Genomic DNA, 17,603 nt, shown 5'->3' with positions numbered 1-17,603 from the left:
TCCTCCAGGGTTATAATCTCTGGATTACTACCCGAGCCACGTGCCAATTGGCATAGGGTTGAGAAAATTAGAGAAGTTAACACGTGGCTAAAGGAGTGGTGCGGGAAAGAGGGATTCCATTTCATGGGGCATTGGCATCAGTACTGGGGCAGGAGGGACCTGTACCGTTGGGACGGTCTTCACCTGAACCATTCTGGGACCAGTGTTCTAGCGAATAGGATAAATAGGTTGGTCACAAGGACTTTAAACTAGCAAGTTGGGGGGAAGGGAAATGTAAAGCTATGGACAGTATAATGGTCAATGGAGATCAAGGCAGCAGGTTACGTGACAGGTTATTATGTAGAGATATGGGTTCAAAGACAAGGAAAATTAGGAAAAAGGGTAAGAGAAAAAATAAATTGCGAAAAGTTACTGATCAACGTGTTAGGATTCATAACAAAGACATAAAAAACAGCATAAGTGTACTTTACCTGAATGCTCGTAGTATATGGAATAAGGTGAATGAGTTGATGGCGCAAATCATCGTGAATGACTATGATTTAGTGGCCATTACTGAAACATGGTTAAAAGATGGTCACGACTGGGAGTTAAATATCCAAGGATATCAGACTATACGAAAGGATAGAATGGACGGTAAGGGCGGTGGTGTAGCTTTGTTGTTTAATGATGGCATCCGGGCAATAGTAAGGGATGATATTGGTGCTATGGAGGACAAGGTTGAATCAATTTGGGTGGAAATCAGGAATAGTAAGGCAAAAAGGTCACTGATAGGAGTAGTCTATAGGCCACCAAATAGTAACAGGATGGTAGGGCAGGCAATAAGCAAAGAAATAACGGATGCATGTAGAAATGGTACAGCAGTTATCATGGGAGATTTAAATCTGCATATCGATTGGTTTAACCAGGTTGGTAAAGGCAGCCTTGAGGAGGAGTTTATAGAATGTGCCCGGGATAATTCCCTGGAACAGTATGTAATGGACCCTACAAGGGAACAAGTGGTCCTAGATCTGGTCCTGTGTAATGAGGCAGGATTGATTAATGATCTCATAGTTCGGGATCCTCTTGGAAGGAGCGACCACAATATGGTGGAATTTAAAATACAGTTGGAGGATGACAAGGTAAAATCAAACACTAGTGTTTTGTGCTTAAACAAAGGTGATTACAATGGGATGAGAGAAGAACTAGCTAAGGTAGACTGGGAGCAAAGACTTCATGGTGAAGCAGTTGAGGAACAGTGGAGAACCTTCCGAGCGATCTTTCACAGTGTTCAGAAAAGGTTCATACCGACAAAAAAGAAAGACGGTAGAAAGGGGAAAAATCGATCGTGGATATCTAAGGAGGTGAGGGAGAGTATCAAATTGAAGGAAAAAACATACAAAGTGGCAAAAGTTAGTGGGAGACTAGAGGACTGGGAAGTCTTTAGGGGACAACAGAAAGCTACTAAAAAAGCCATAAAGAAGAGTAAGGTAGACTATGAAAGTAAACTGGCTCAGAACATAAAAGCAGATAGTAAAAGCTTCTAATAAGACAAAAAAGAGTGGCTAAGGTAAATATTGGTCCTTTGGAAGATGAGAAGGGAGATTTAATAATAGGAGATGGGGAAATGGCTGAGGAGCTGAACAGGATTTTTGGGTCAGTCTTCACAGTGGAGGACACAAATAACATGCCAGTGACTGATGGAAATAAAGATATGATAGGTGAGGACCTTGAGATGATTGTAATCACTAAGGAGGCAGTATTGGGCAAGCTAATGGGGCTAAAGGTAGACAAGTCTCCTGGCCCTGATGGGATGCATCCCAGAGCGTTAAAAGAGATGGCTAGGGAAATTGTAAACGCACAAATGATAATTTATCAAAATTCACTAGACTCTGGGGTGGTCCCAGAGGATTGGAAAGTAGCAAACGTGACACCACTGTTTAAAAAAGGAGGTCGGCAGAAAGTGGGTAATTATAGGCCGGTAAGCTTAACTTTGATTGTAGGGAAAATTCTGGAATCTATCATTAAGGAGGAAATAGCGGGGCACCTGGAGGGAAATTGTCCCATTGGGCAGACGCAGCATGGGTTCACAAAGGGTAGGTCGTGTCTGACTAATTTGGTAGAATTTTTTGAGGACGTTACCAGTGCAGTAGATAACGGGGAGCCAATGGATTTGGTATATCTGGATTTCCAGAAAGCTTTTGACAAGGTGCCACACAAAAGGTTGCTGCATAAACTAAAGATGCATGGCATTGAGGGTAAAGTGATAGCATGGGTAGAGGATTGGTTAACTAACAGAAAGCAGAGAGTGGGGATAAATGGGTGTTTCTCTGGTTGGCAACCTGTAACTAGTGGGGCCCCTCAAGGATCAGTGTTGGGCCCGCAGTTGTTCACAATTAACATAGACGATTTGGAGTTGAGGACCAAGTGCAATGTGTCAAAGTTTGCAGACAACACTAAGATGAGTGGTAAAGCAAAAAGTGCAGAGGATACCGGAAGTCTGAGAAGGATTTGGATAGGTTAGGTGAATGGGCTAGGGTCTGGCAGATGGAATTCAATGTGGTCAAGTGTGAGGCTATCCATTTTGGGAAGAATAACAGCAGAATGGATTATTATTTAAACGGTAAAACATGCTGCTGTGCAGAGGGATCTGGGTGTGCTGGTGCACGAGTCGCAAAAAGTTGGTGTGCAGGTGCAACAGGTGATTAAGAAGGCTAATCGAGTTTTGTCTTTCATTGCTAGAGGGATGGAGTTCAAGACTAGTGAGGTTATGCTGCAATTGTATAGGGTGTTGGTGAGGCCGCATCCGGAGTATTGTGTTCAGTTTTGGTCTCCTTACCTGAGAAAGGACATATTGGCACTGGAGGGAGTGCAGAGGAAATTCACTAGGTTGATCCCAGAGTTGAGGGGATTAGATTATGACGAGAGGTTGAGTAGACTGGGACTGTACTCATTGGAGTTTAGAAGGATGCGGGGGATCTTATTGAGACATATAAAATTATGAAGGGAATAGATAGGATAGATGCGGGCAGGTTGTTTCCACTGGTCGGGGAAAGCAGAACGAGGGGGCATAGCCTCAAAATAAGGGGAGGTAGATTTAGGACGGAGTGTAGGAGGAGCTTCTTCACCCAAAGGGTTGTGAATCTCTGGAATTCCTTGCCCAGTGAAGCAGTTGAGGCTCCTTCTTTAAACGTTTTTAAGAAAAAGATAGATGCCTTTCTAAAGAATAAAGGGATTCGGGGATATGGTGTACGGGCCGGAGAGTGGAGCTGAGTCCACAAAGATCAGCCATGATCTCATTAAATGGCGGAGCAGGCTCGAGGGGCCAGATGGCCTACTCCTGTTCCTAGTTCTTATTACCACAATGAGCAGAAAGACCTGCCTATTCCACGGGAATGGGGAGAGACAATAGAGGATCACCGCTGCCCACCTCAGTGGCTGGTTTCAGATTGGCAGCAGTGGGTTGCATGCCTGGGGAGGGTGCCAGGGTGGGAGAAAGCCAAACTGCAGGAAGTAAATTAGCTTGAAAATAAATAGGAACTTAGTGTTCATTCTCCACACAAAAGAGCTGCCAATTCCCTACCTTCTGGCTGGACTGGGCTGCTCAGCTGATCCAATTGTGCTTCAGAGACAGACAGAACTTCCATTTGGGGAAGGAGCTTCTCCTGGTGATTTATATCTGGAAATAGGAAAAAACACATTGATTAACACAGGCCCCAAAAGAATGCTGATTTCCATTTCCACCCTTGTTGCAAATCCAGTGCTGCATTCCATCCAGGTCAGAGAATAAAGTGACCTGTACCTTTGATGTCTCCTTAGCAGTATTCAATGCAACTCGGAGGCACTCATGAGAGGAAAGCTCTTTGGGGAGATTTTAATGTTGGCCATTGGGGCCTGTCTGGGAGAGATATGTGTAGCGGTGGGGTGGGGGGGCGCACATTGCTTCAATTGCAGAAAGCCCGATGGAATTAAGTGCCACAGGTCTTTCACGGGGTTCAGGATCCTAAAGGCAGAAATCCCATCCACCGAGAGGTGCCAGACGATCAGAGGCCAGCAGCTTTTCAGCGCCACTAGGAGTGGCGGATGCTGTCGCTAAAGCACCCAGGGAGAGGTCTACGATCGCCGAGGGACCCAGGGCACAGGTGAGTGAGGGCAGGTTGGGAGCTTTTGGCTATTAGTAGAGGGGTCAGAAGGAAGGGCAGGTGTGGCTCTCAAGAGGTCCGCCCCTCCCTTCCTAATGCCAAGTCCCTCGATTCCCACCCTCCCCTGCCCCAGGAGGGCATAAGTACACCCAACACCCACCTCCATTAAATTCTGCCATTCATTTCATCCTTCTACAACTGAGCTGGAGAAAATCTCAATGATAGAAACGGAGTTAGAATGAATCAAGTCTGAAATTGACTGAGGTGCATCTAGCAGTCACTGAACCGCAATGGTTAGCCGCTAAATTCCGTACGCTCTTAATTTGCACATTCTGCTTTTAATTTCTTACAGCCATAGAATATTTAGATGCACCATTTTAAGGAAAACCTCAAACATGGTGTGTATGGATTCCAAGAGTTTCCCGAACCTTTGATCAAAGAAGGCAAATATACTGTGAAGTAAGATGGTGGAAATATGTTTTCTCTGACTATGTTCCACAGGCAATAACTAGTGAATTCATGCTAATATCCTGCAATTTAGGTACCTTTTAAATCTAAGTTTGTCACCCGAGTTTCTTACTTTAGCTATTATCTCCTTACTTTGATTTGTACCATAAATAGTGCAAGTGACTTTGTGTGGTGTGGTATATTGCAACAACTGTCAAGGGTTTTTATACTTGCCATGTATGGTATATGTTGTGTATACGAGTTGCTGCATATGCAAGGAATTATCATTTGCTATGAGTTATAATTGCTGCCTGTACTGAAATTCCACGAAAATGGCGCAGACCATAAAAATGGCGTGATAACAAATTACTTCCCTAACTATGCGTCTTTAACCCTTCAGCAACATTTCTGAATTTTAGAAAAAATGAAATGGTCAGCGGTACCTTTAGAAGGTGAACATTCTTCATTTTTCTTATTATCCTCCACCTCGTTGTCCGGTTTCATCATTGATGTTATATTTGGTGGTGTATGCTTCTCACTGCTGGGAGCTTCATCTTGAATTATGCCTTTTTGCAATGCGATAAGCTTTCTTGGAACTGGTACAGGATTTGAACTCTGCTCTTTGCTCCCGTGTTGCAGATTTTTTCTGCGAGGAGGAGGAAGCAGGATTCTCTGGACCCCTCCTGATGTAACTTCTTGTCTTTTTGTTTCTTCTTCACTATCAGATTCTGCATTCTTGAATCCTGTGGACAATGGTCCTTCAGAATTCTCCTCTTTATCTGAATAAGGAAATGAAGACACTCACTTCAACAATATTTAAATATCTGGGGCGGGATTCTCTAATAATGGGGCTATGTCCACACGCCGGTGTGAAAACCGGCGGCAACCACTCCGACGTCAACATTCTCCCCTTCCTAGGGGGCTATGTTGGCGCCGGAGTGGTCCCCGCAGCTCCAGCCGGCGCAGAACGCCCCGCGCAAGTTTGCGCATGCGTGGAATGGCCGGCGTGATTCCGTGCATGCGCGGTATGGCCGGCGATTTGCGCACATGCGCAGAATGGTTGCCGTATTTCCGCGCATGCGCAGAATGGCTGGCATATTTCCGCGCATGCGCGGGGGTTCCCTTCATTGTGCCGGCCCCCGGGCAATATGGCGGAGGCCTACAGGGGCCTGGCGTTGAGTATCCAGGAGAATCCCGGCCCTGGATCCTGGTTTCCAAAGTCTTTCTCTTCTTCCCTCAGTTCTTCTTCACAAATTACATTTGTATTTTCTTTTAAATTTAGAGTATCCAAATTTGTTTCCAATTAAGGGGCAATGTAGCGTGGCCAATCCACCTATCCTGCACATCTTTGGGTTGTGGGGGCGAAACCCACGCAGACACGGGGAGAATGTGCAAACTCCACACAAGCAGTGACCTGGGGCCAGGATCGAACCTGGGTCCTCGGCACCGTGAGGAAGCAGTGCTAACCACTGCATCACCGTGCCGCCTTCAAATGACATTTGTAGCTGGGATAATTATTTATTGTATCAAATTGTGCCCAGGATGGGAGAGCAAAGCAATGTTATTGCATTCCATCTGAACATTCCTAAACCTTTATTGTCATCTGCACAGCATCCAATTGAGATTGACTATAAAAACACCATTTACCTCAAAACCTACTGTTCAGGATGAAAGTTTTGTCATATCATATCATGCCATCATTCAATTGCCTTGGTTTCAGGTCATGGATCCAGTTGCAGAATGTGAATCTAACCTTCCAAACATATAACCTCTACCATCTAGAAGGACAAGGGCAGCAGATACACAGGAACACCACCACCTGGATCTTCCCCTCCAAGTCACTCACCATCCTGACTTGGAAATATTTACAGTTCCTTCACTGTCGCTGGGTCAAAAACCTGGAACTTCTTCCCTAACAGCACTGTGGGTGTACCTACACCTGAGGGACTGCAGCAGTTCACAAGGTAACTCACCACCACCTTCTCAAGGGCAGTTAGGGATGGGCAATAAATACTGGCCTAGCCAGTGATGCCTACGCCCTGTTAGAGACATTTTGAAATGGCTCTGCAGATTTACTGCTGGTATAATTGTTGATGATAGGGGATGTTGGTGTGTCATTTGTTTCAATACAGTAAATTAAATGCAAGCTAATCATTGATACAATATATAAATTCTGTACCTTCAATACAATACCTGTGTTTGTTAGTAGTTAGACGCCTGTAATAGCTACTGCCCAATTGTAACTAAGCCATGCAGATTACATAGTGAATTGACTCATTTCACACAAGGGAATGGGGGTCACTACAACTGATCCCAGTGCCTCTGCTTAAGGGAAAAATCAGCCATAATTTCCAATCCTGGGGCGGAATTCTCTGGTATCAGCGCGATGTCCACCGACTGGCGCCCAAAACGGCGCAAATCAGTCGGGCATCGCGCCGCCCCAAAGGTGCGGAATGCTCCGCATCTTGGGGGGCCGAGCCCCAACCTTGAGGGGCTAGGCCCGCGCCGGACGAATTTCCGCCAGCTGGCGGAAAAGGCCTTTGGTGCCCCGCCGGCTGGCGCGGAAATGACATCTCCGGGCGGCGCATGCGCGGGAGCGTTAGCGGCCGCTGACGGCATTCCCGCGCATGCGCAGTGGAGGGAGTCTCTTCCGCCTCCGCCATGGTGGAGACCGTGGCGAAGGCGGAAGGAAAAGAGTGCCCCCACGGCACAGGCCCGCCCGCGGATCGGTGGGCTCCGAATATCCGGTGCTTGAGAATTCGGCAACCGGCGGGGGTGGGATTCACGTCAGCCCCCGGCGATTCTCCGACCCGGCGGGGGGTCGGAGAATCTCGCCCCTGATCACAATCCAAAGATCATTGCTAAAAATACATAGGTGTCACTGTCAGGTGACAAAGACAAACATGCGGTTGATTAGCTCCTTGTCGTATCCTCGAAATATCTCAAACATTCCACAAGGGATCGATTACTTTTGAAGGAGTCACTGTTGAACACAGAGTTAAAGTCAGGATTACATTTTGGTTGCAATAGGTCCACTGTCAAGTGGGCTACTGAAAATCAATGAATGGGGGTGAAGAGAGGTATTTCTTGTTTGAGGTAAAAAGTGGTGGCTGACGCCATAGAACTCTAAGCCAGCAAGAAGCCAATATCTTCAGGGAAAGGTAAGAAAATAAACACCTTGCATAACTTCGGAAAATCCAACAACTGCCATCTTCCACAGTGGACAAGTTTTAAAAGCTCGAGGAATATCAAAGTTTACCTGTATTACTGCCTGCACAGGTTTTAGCTATATTGGCTAGTGCACTAAGTTTCAGAGATTGAGGCGGAGGTTGTGGTTTGTTCTCTCCAGGGATTCCTACTAAACAAAACACACATAACTCCATTAAATGTAGAATATCTATTTTTGTATCTCAAACACAGCATACATACATAGATACAGAATACTTTGACAAAGGAACAGCTCATGACAAGTGTTAAGATCCCGACCAGACCTCAATATTTGTAGGATACTGGACAAGAACCCCAAACATGTTTTTAATTTTAAAACTGTGAGGAAAGGAGTGATTCCACTGACCAATGGATATATGGTATATTGAAACAAACTTTATTATTAACACAGGATTACTAATGGATTGACATCACGGAAACTAGCTTACAATTAACAGTTAAACCATTCTTAACATTAAAAGGAAATTTCTAACTGATACCTTCTCTATCTCCAATTAAACAAAGCCCATCACATGTCAAAAGCCACTTATAAATAAAGTTAGCAAACACTTGCTCTCCTCTGGATAGAGATTTCTTGGAGAGACTGAAGAGAGAAATAAAAACCTTTTCAGACACCAACTGCAAGTCTTGTTTTTGGGAGACTACTGCTTAATCTGACAGCCTTTGGCAAAATCTCTTGCTCAGCTTAAAGCTCAGAGCAAAACTAAAAGTTAAACTGGCTGCTACAGACCTGGCTCCTCCCATTAATTACATCATCTTTATACCATTCAGATCCTCTGACTTGCTTACCTAAGTTCAAACACAAAATGTTTCAAATTATCTACAATCCAGGGAATCTTCTTCCTATAAACAAATGTCCATTAGACCTTACTTTGTAAACACACACATGGATGGAATGAATGATGATCTCACTTTTGAATCATCTTAATTGAACCGTGTGCAGCACACCCTATGCAGCCACAGATTCTGGATACCTTAGCCTAGATTCTTTAATAATATTACAAATATATATACCTAAACTCAGGCTTTTAAAAACATCACTGCACCAGATATAAAATAAAATGTACATACCAATATCTCACATTCATCACATAAGATAAATGCAGATGACCCATTTCAGCTTGTTCATCTAAAATCATACAGTCCCTTATCACTGCATCCAGATGGGTAGCACAGTGGAGCAGTGGTTAGCACTGCTGCCTCATGGCGCTCAGGACTTATGTTTGATCTCGGCCCCGGGTCACTGTCCGTGTGGAGTTTGCACATTCTCTCCGTGTCTGCATGGGGGTCTCACCCCCACAACCCAAATTAGTTCAGGGTAGGTGGATTGGCCACGATAAATTGCTCCTTAATGGGGAAAAAAAAATCACTGCATCCAGTTTTCCTCATCACTGCATCCAATGTTCCTCATCATTGCATCTAGTTTTCCTCTTCTCTGCATCCAGTTTTCTTCATTATTGAAAAAGAAATTAATTTAGAGAATCCAATTGTTTATTTTTTCAATTAAGGAACAATTTAGCGTCGCCAATCCATCTAACCTGCTCGTCTTTGGGTTGTGGGGGTAAAACCCATTCAAACATGGGGAGAATGTGCAAATTCCACATGGACAGTGACCCAGGGCCAGGATTCGAACCTGGGTCCTCAGCACCGTAGTCCCAGTGCTAATCACTGCGCCACATGCCGTCTCCAGGTTTCCTCATCACTGCATCTAGATTCCCTCTTCACTGCATCCAGTTTCACCATCACTGCATCCAGTTTTCCTCATCACTATATCCAGTTCCACCATCATAATATCCAGTTTCACCATCACTATATCCAATTTTACCATCACTATATCCAGTTCCACCCATCATAGCATCCAGTTCCAAGACTGATGTGTTGATCACTCTTGATGCAGTGAAGTTTTCATTGACTAATTTCCTACTCTCAAGGTTTAGCTTGTAGTCGTGTTTTGATTTCGTGTTTTGTCTTTGTGTTTTGTCTTTGTGTTTCAGTTATGTTGCTTCGCAGTCACCTTCCTTGTGAGCTGAAACTTCAAGGTTTCTCCAATGGTTCAGCTTAGCTCAGTCTCCTGACACAAAAGATTTGATTTATGCATCATTTTGAGAGCTCTCTACCTCCTGTATGGCTGGAATGGGCTTGAGGGGCTGAGTCTGAGCAGTGCATTATACTGGTTCCAGTTACCCAGGATAGGTTAGGCAGCTTAAAACCACCTCAAACTCCTCGACACAATGACCAGCAGTCCCCATCCCACCCCTCCCGGCCCCCAAGGGACCCTCCCCCCTCCCAGTCTACCAAGGCCCCCCTCTCCCCTCCTTACCCTGCCATTGGAGAACTCAACTGCCCTCTGACTACTCTCCTGATCACCCCCCCCAAACTCCATTTACTATCCCAACCTCCTGACTGTCCCCCATCCCCGACCACCAATGATGAAACATCTATGTCTTGTTACAGTCGATTGATATCATTCTCACTTTTTGGCATATTTTGAAATTTTACTTATCTCCCAATGTATAAGTCATTATCTATATACAAAGAATGGTCTGAGAACTGACCCTTGGGGAACACCATTGTCGCCATCCACCAATCTGAAAAATAACCTTTTGACCATGACCCACTGTTTTCTGTCTTAAGGTTTTATTCTAGCTGGCACTGACCCTATTGTTCCATGAGCTCCAATTTTGTTAACTAGCATTCCATGTGGGGTGCATTGTAATAAAATTCATATGGACAACCGCCACTCATTCCCACCATCAACTTTCTCCGTTACTTCATCAGAAAATTCAATTAGATTAGTCAACCACTGCCTTTTTACAAATCCATCCTGGCTATTCTTAATTAACTCAAACCTTTCTAAGTGCCGATTATTTTTTCTCTTATTACTATTTCTAAAATGTTACCCAGCACTGATGTTAAACTGACCGGCCTGTAGTTACTAGGAATGCCCTTACACCCTTTTGCAGGGTGTCATGTTATGCCACTCTCCAATCCTTCGGCACTTCCCTGTCCTTCGGCACGTCTCCACAGGGAAGATTCGAAGATTAGGACAACTTAAGTTCTTCAGCTATCTCCAACCTCACTTTCCTTTAGTAAACTGGGATGTGAACCATCCAGACTGAGCAGCTTATCCACTTTAAGCATAGCCAGCAAAAGCATCCTGTCTATCAATTTTCACTCCATCCAATGCCTTTAACGTTTCCGCTTGTGTCGATATTTTGTCAGCATCCTCTTCATATGAACACGAATACAATGTACTTATTAAGTATTCTAGCTTTGCTCTGCATCTCCAAGCATATACCACTCTCTTTGTCCTTAATAGGTCCCACACAGCCTCTTACTACCCGCTTACTATTTACCTGCTGGTAGAAGAGTTTGGTTTCCCCTTTAGGTTGTCTGCCATTCTATTCTCACATTCTCTCTTTGCCAGTCTTATTTCACTTCCCCTTTCAACTTGCCTTTGGCCTGATTCGCACTTGAAGAATTCACTTGACATGCAACCCCTTTATTTTTGGTTTCATCACATTCTCTATCTCCCTCATTGTCCAAGGATCCCTGGCTTTGATTTTCCTATCTCACCCCCTTGTTGGAATATACCTAGTCTGTACTGGAAACATCCCCCCACATCGTTCTGTTGCAGTTTTCCTGTCAGTTTATGATTCCATCTTACCCCGGCAGATCTCCTCTCATTCCACTGAAGTGGGCCCTCTTTCAATTTGAAGGTTCTACTTTAGATTGTTCCTTGCTCTTCTCCATTACTAATCACTCTAACCTGGGAGTTTCCCCACAGTGGCCACTTGACTTACCTCATTCCCCACCACCAGATCCAACAATTCCCCACTTCCTCGTTGGACCAAGAATATACTGGCCAAGAAGTTCTCCTGAACACATTTCTGAAATTCCTGCCCCTCCTTATCATTTACTCAAACATTACCCCAACTTGGGTAACTAAAGTCCCCCAGTATCCACCATTTGCACATCTCTGATTTCCCTGCAGATTTGCTCCTCTACCTCTCTCACTAATTGGGGGCGATTAGGAAACCTCAGAAATGCGATCATACTCTTTTTGTTTTGCAGCTCTAATTAAATGCTGTCCTTCCCCCCCCCCCTCAAGTACATCCCCCTTTCCAACACTACAGGTTTTTATTAGGAGAATTTTTAAAAATTCAGGTTCTCCAGATTATTTTTGAATTAAGGGGCAATTTAGCATGGCCAATCCACCTACCTTACACATCTTTTTGGGTTGTGGGGGTGAGACCCACGCAGACATGGGGAGAATGTGCTTATTTAGAGAGTTAGTGAAGTTTCACATCTGTAATTACTTTGTGAATGCAGATGCAAGTTAATTTTTGTATATGGTGGAACCTACTGTATTGATGTTTTTGCTGCTGTTTAAACATTTCTTTGAACAAACCCAATTTTTAGTTCTGGTTTAAATCAGTCTGTCAAAGTGCTTATTCTTCTCTGAAGTCCAGGAGGGCTGTTGTAATCTCCGGCTGTGGTGGGTGTGCTATCTCACAGTGTATTTCACGAAAGAATCTAATTCAGTTCACAGGAAGGGCTTGTGGGAAGGATTCTTGTTATTTCTAAAAAGGTTTTCATTAGATTTTATTGCATTAGACCCTCAGAAATTGCTGGGTTTAGTGACATTATTTGTACCCAAGTTAATAGAAAGGAAGAACTATAATTGGTATAGTTTTTATCTGGCCGTTTATCACGTTGTAAAAATGAGCTCCATATTAAACATTCTAGCATTCTATTCCCAAGGCCTAGATTTTTGGGTACTTACAAATCCATTACTCTAGATCCTCTAAACCCTTTTCAGCTTTGTGTTTGAACTAGTCCTTCAAAAAGCACGTGTACATTGTACAATCCAGAGTGTCAAATTGCTAATGCAGTATAATCAGATTCTGGGGCCTCTGTTCTTTCCATGGAGGTTAGATCACTGTTTGCTGGAGTGCAATAACATATGACAAAGTTGATACTTCAGCGCATGCTGATTCCAAACAAAATTATCTGCTTTTAAAATAACTCTTTGTCCACTAAGATACCTGTTAAAGGAGTATCACATGATGAACTGCATCATTATTCATTGCATGCATCAGTATTGAACATACCAATGGATCTCCTGAGTTAACTTGTACTTCACGTTGCATTAATTCAATAGTAAGCCACTCATTGCAAGGAGCTTGTACTTTGCATTTTGTTCAGATTGTTTAGGTTAACCATGATTAATGTATACATTGTCCAGACTCACATATGAAGAATGGCAAAGCACCAGATGGCTGCTTGCGTCATTAGCGACATACCCCACTTAAAAACTGGGCTGAAATTTCACAGCACATATCAAGAATGTTAAATTTGCAGTGGGACAGTCAGTTCCCAACAATTTAACTTTGTTAGTCATTGTATGGGTGGAATGCTGCTAATCTCATCCTTGGTTCTCAGACACGTACCACTTAAATTCTGCAGCTGCCTGCCAATAAATGCATGGGGAACTTGTTTAGCCTGAGTTTTCCTTTTCCCGTCTGGGTAAATGCCTCCTGTCCACTCAGTGCTTCCACCCAAAGACCCGGCTGAGATTGGGAATTTGCATGGCAGCAAAGATTTTTTTTTAAATTTCCAATTAAGGGGCAAGGTAGCGTGGCCAATCCACCTTCCACGCACATCTTTGGTTTGAGTGGGTGAGACCCACACAGACATGGGGAGAATATGCAAACTCCACACAGACAGTGACCCAGGGCTGGGGTCAAACCCGGTCCTCAGCGCTGTGAGGCAGCAGTGCTAACCACGGTGCTACCGTGACATGCCAACAAAGATACATGGCACAGAAGGTTCAAACATTACATGGAAGTGTGACATTTAACTGTCCTTTCATGCTTTCTTAACACTGCCAGGAAAATATAAATCAGATTCTTAAAAATTAATGTACAGACTACGTACAAAAAAGTTATCTGTACAAGCGGCGACTGAAAGGCTAGGAAAAGGCAGAGAACTACATTCTCATACACTCAATGCAGCACCAAGAAACAAATTCTTCACCACTGATAATGGGAATTTTCCAATCGAGGATACATGCTGTGTTTGATATGCATTTTTGAAATCGAAACAGCAGGAACTGGTCTCCGATTCAACATTTACAAGCAAGACAGCCAGCAATGGACACCTACATCCCATTAATACAGACTTAAATTTGATCCCTTGCTTTGATTTCAGATGCACTACCAGCTTTTATTTGTGTTTTCATTTCATGAATGCAGAAACTGCATGCAGCAAATTGTGGTCCCAGTTGTGGTGGCACTGCTCAATTCTACTAAGAACAAGAGGAGTTTTTAAAGTAATGCCAATATTTAAATGATCATTTCAGTTTCCTATGTCTTACCATTAGAATTTGTTCCATCCACTTCTGATTCTGCACCCTAAAAGGAAAGAATAAGTTACCACAAAGTATACATTGTGTCTGGTATGTGTATTTAGCTGAGTTTAATTCCATTTACCCAAAGCCATTAAACAACAGCCATTGAACAAACTCTCTGAAAACCAACAATAAATGGGCAATCAATGTTAATCCCTTTTTCAAGTCAGAAGATGATGATCATTTTCTTTTTTGGGTCCCTCCTGCATAATGCAGCGTCAATGGCTGAGCCGGGAAATTTCTCCCTGGCTTCTGCTAACGGGACTCTGAAACTGGTGGTGTTACAATACTCTCGTGAATCGCTTGCGTACCCTATGATTTCTAAATGTATTCGGGAAATTCACATGAGAAATTTAAACATAGCTTCCGACAGTCAGCCATTAGAAATTAAAGTTGTGCGACTTTCAAATGAGTCTTCAATACTATCCTTTGTGAATAGTGATGAAGATTGTCAGAGATTACAGCAGGATATAGGTAGGTTGCAAAATTGTGCAGAGAAATGGCAGATGAAATTTAACCTGGACAAATACGAGGTGATGCATTTTGGTAGATCCAATTCAGGTGGGAGCTGTAAAATAAATGGCAGTACCATCAGGAGCATAGAGACACAGAGAGATCTGGGCGTGCAGGTCCACAGATCCTTAAAAGTGGCAGCACAGGTGGAAATGGTGGTAAAGCAAACATATGGCATGCTTGCCTTCATCAGACAGGACATCGAATATATGTTAGTTATATGGAAGGTTGGTTAGACCACATTTGGAATACTGGGCGGGATCCTCCGACCTCCCGCCGCGTCGGAGAATCGCCGGGGGCTGGCGTGAATCCCGCCCCCACTGGTTGCCGTATTCTCCGGCACCGGATATTCGGCGGGGGCGGGAATCGCTCCGCGCCGGTTGGCGGGCCCCCCCCTGGCGATTCTCTGGCCCGGATGGGCCGAAGTCCCGCTGCTGGAATGCCTGTCCCGCAGGCGTGGATTAAACCACCTCTCTTACCGGCGGGACAAGGTGGCGCGGGCGGGCTCCGGGGTTCTGGGGGGGGCGCAACGCGATCTGGCCCCGGGGGGTGCCCCCACGGTGGCCTGGCCCCCGATCGGGGCCCACCGATCCGCGGGCGGGCCTGTGCCGTGGGGGCACTCTTTTCCTTCTGCCTTCGCCACGGTCTCCACCATGGCGGAGGTGGAAGAGACCCCCTCCACTGCGCATGCGCGGGGATGCCGTGAGCGGCCGCTGACGCTCCCACGCATGCGCCGCCCGGCAAAGTCATTTCCGCGCCAGCTGGCGGGGCACCAAAGGCCTTTCCCGCCAGCTGGCGGGGCGAAAATCAGTCCGGCGCGGGCCTAGCCCCTCAAGATTAGGGCTCGGCCGCTCAAGCTGCGGAGGATTCCGCACCTTTGGGGCGGCGCAATGCCGGACTGATTCGCACCATTTTTTGCGCCGGTCGGCGGACATCACGCCGATTGCGGAGAATGCCGCCCACTGTGTCCAATTCTGGTCACTACACTACCAGAAGGGTGTGGAGGCATTGGAGAGAGTACAGAAAAGGTTTACCAGGATGTTGCCTGGTACAGAGGGTATTAGCTATGAGGAGAGATCCCTAGAGAGACGGAGGCTGAGGGGAGACCTGATAGAAGTTTATAAAATTATGAGGGGTATAGATAGGGTAAATAGTTGGAGGCTTTTTCCCAGGGCGGAAATGACAATTACAAGGGGGCTCAAGTTCAAGGTGAGGGGGAATAGGTTCAGTGGAGATGTGCAGGGAAAGTTTTTACACAAAGGGTGGTGGTGACCTGGAATGCACTGCCAAGTGAGGTGGTTGAGGCAGATACGTTAGCGACCTTTAAGACTTATCTAGATAGGCACATGAACAGATGGGGTACAGGAGGATATAGGCGGTTGGTCTAATTAGGACACGTGATCAGTGCAGGCCTGGGGGCCGAAGGGCCTATTCCTGTGCAGTACTATTCTTTGTTCTAATACTAGTAACGCAACCATCCATAGGGGAGTACTTGACTGCAATTCAGGAAATTACTGTCCAGCTAATTTTCCTTCCATCTTTGTGAATCTGTGTTATGTATGTGGACAACCCACCTGCCCCAGTACTGTATGGCCTTCCATTCTATCTAGGCATGGGTCTTTGAAACTTCCTGCAATACAAATTGCTCCTTGTTGAGCTCATTTTACGACGGGTACAAAAAGAACCAATTTCACTGCATTATCATGTGCTTCAAGGATGCAGGATAAACGTCTGACCAAAGATTGGAGTGGTCCATTTTTCTGGTGCCTGAAACAGTCACCTAAAAAAGTATTAGGTCTCCGGCCTATGCTAACGAGAGGGCTGATTACCCACTTAGAACCCCAACATGAAATTAGGTTGGACTGAACAGAACAGGCCTGGGGCGTTAGCTGTACTTCAAAACTAATTCACAAGTTGGGATTTCAGGGTGCGGGGGAGAGGGGGGAGGTACAAGAGGGCTTTTTAAATGCTGGGTGAGGTCTGCTAGGAACATAGGAAAAGAAGAGGGCTATTTAGCCTGGAAGCGTGTTCCACAGTTCAATGAGATTATGGCTTATCTGAATTTAAGTCTACATAACATCTTTGTCCCGATCCCTTAATACCTTTAGATAACAAAAATCTATCAATCTCAGTTTTGAAATTAACAATTGATCCAGCACCTGGCATGGGAATGTTACTTTAAGAAATGTTTGTCTGCTCAAGTGGCTGCAGTGATGTCAGAATGTGGGTGGTGCTGAGCTCTGGCTCTGCATTTTAGTTTCGCTTTGAGGGAAAGCTTGGGTGTGCCTGTGTTTTTTTTTTGGTTTTGTTTTATTGTTGGAGCTGAAGCCAGCCAAAGAAGGTGTAATTTCGATCTCTGCCATCTAAAGACTACCTCAAGATCATTTGGTGATTTCAACGTGGTAGCTGTTCTCAGTAGTGAAGTTAAGCCTGATGTCTTTCTGTACAAAGAGTTATTTTTATCTTATGGATGTTAAAAAGAAAGTTTTAGGATTACTTAGAGTGTGGTATTCTTTGGGGGTGTATTTGAATTGATGGTTGCTAAGATGTTCACTGTATGTTTTAAAAAGGTTAACCGAGTTCACCGAATAAACATTGTTTTGCTTTAAAAATTACTTTTAAATTTCTGCTGCACCACACCTGTAGAGTGGGCCGTGTGCTCCCCATACCACAATCTAGTAAAAGTCGTAGGTCAGGTGAAGTCCATGGTACGCTTTGGGGTTCTCTAAACCCTGGCACATAATACACCAACCACTGTAGAAAAGTGTTGTAAACTTCTACCACCCTTTGTGTGAAAAAGTATTTCTTAATTTCTGTTCTGATGGAGCAGGTTCTAATTTCTTGCCTGTGTCTTGTTGACCGATACTCCCTGATAGAGGAAGCCG

General features: G+C 44.7%; 1 protein-coding gene across 1 annotated transcript in view; it reads right to left on the bottom strand.

The window, feature by feature from the left end:
- carmil2 (capping protein regulator and myosin 1 linker 2) overlaps positions 1–17,603 on the bottom strand; it is a 323,518-nt gene that overhangs the window by 19,733 nt on the left and 286,182 nt on the right. The window contains exons 35-38 of the mRNA XM_072518320.1: positions 14,173–14,209; positions 7,825–7,923; positions 5,009–5,344; positions 3,560–3,655 (exon numbers count right to left, since the gene is read on the bottom strand). Of these exons, the coding sequence (XP_072374421.1) occupies positions 3,560–3,655; positions 5,009–5,344; positions 7,825–7,923; positions 14,173–14,209 (568 nt within the window). The remainder of the gene's footprint in view (positions 1–3,559; positions 3,656–5,008; positions 5,345–7,824; positions 7,924–14,172; positions 14,210–17,603) is intronic.

This window comes from Scyliorhinus torazame, chromosome 10, assembly GCF_047496885.1.
Source record: "Scyliorhinus torazame isolate Kashiwa2021f chromosome 10, sScyTor2.1, whole genome shotgun sequence".
NCBI lineage: Eukaryota > Metazoa > Chordata > Chondrichthyes > Carcharhiniformes > Scyliorhinidae > Scyliorhinus > Scyliorhinus torazame.
Note: the sequence above shows the minus strand (reverse complement) of the source record. Positions and strands in the feature narration are given on the sequence as shown.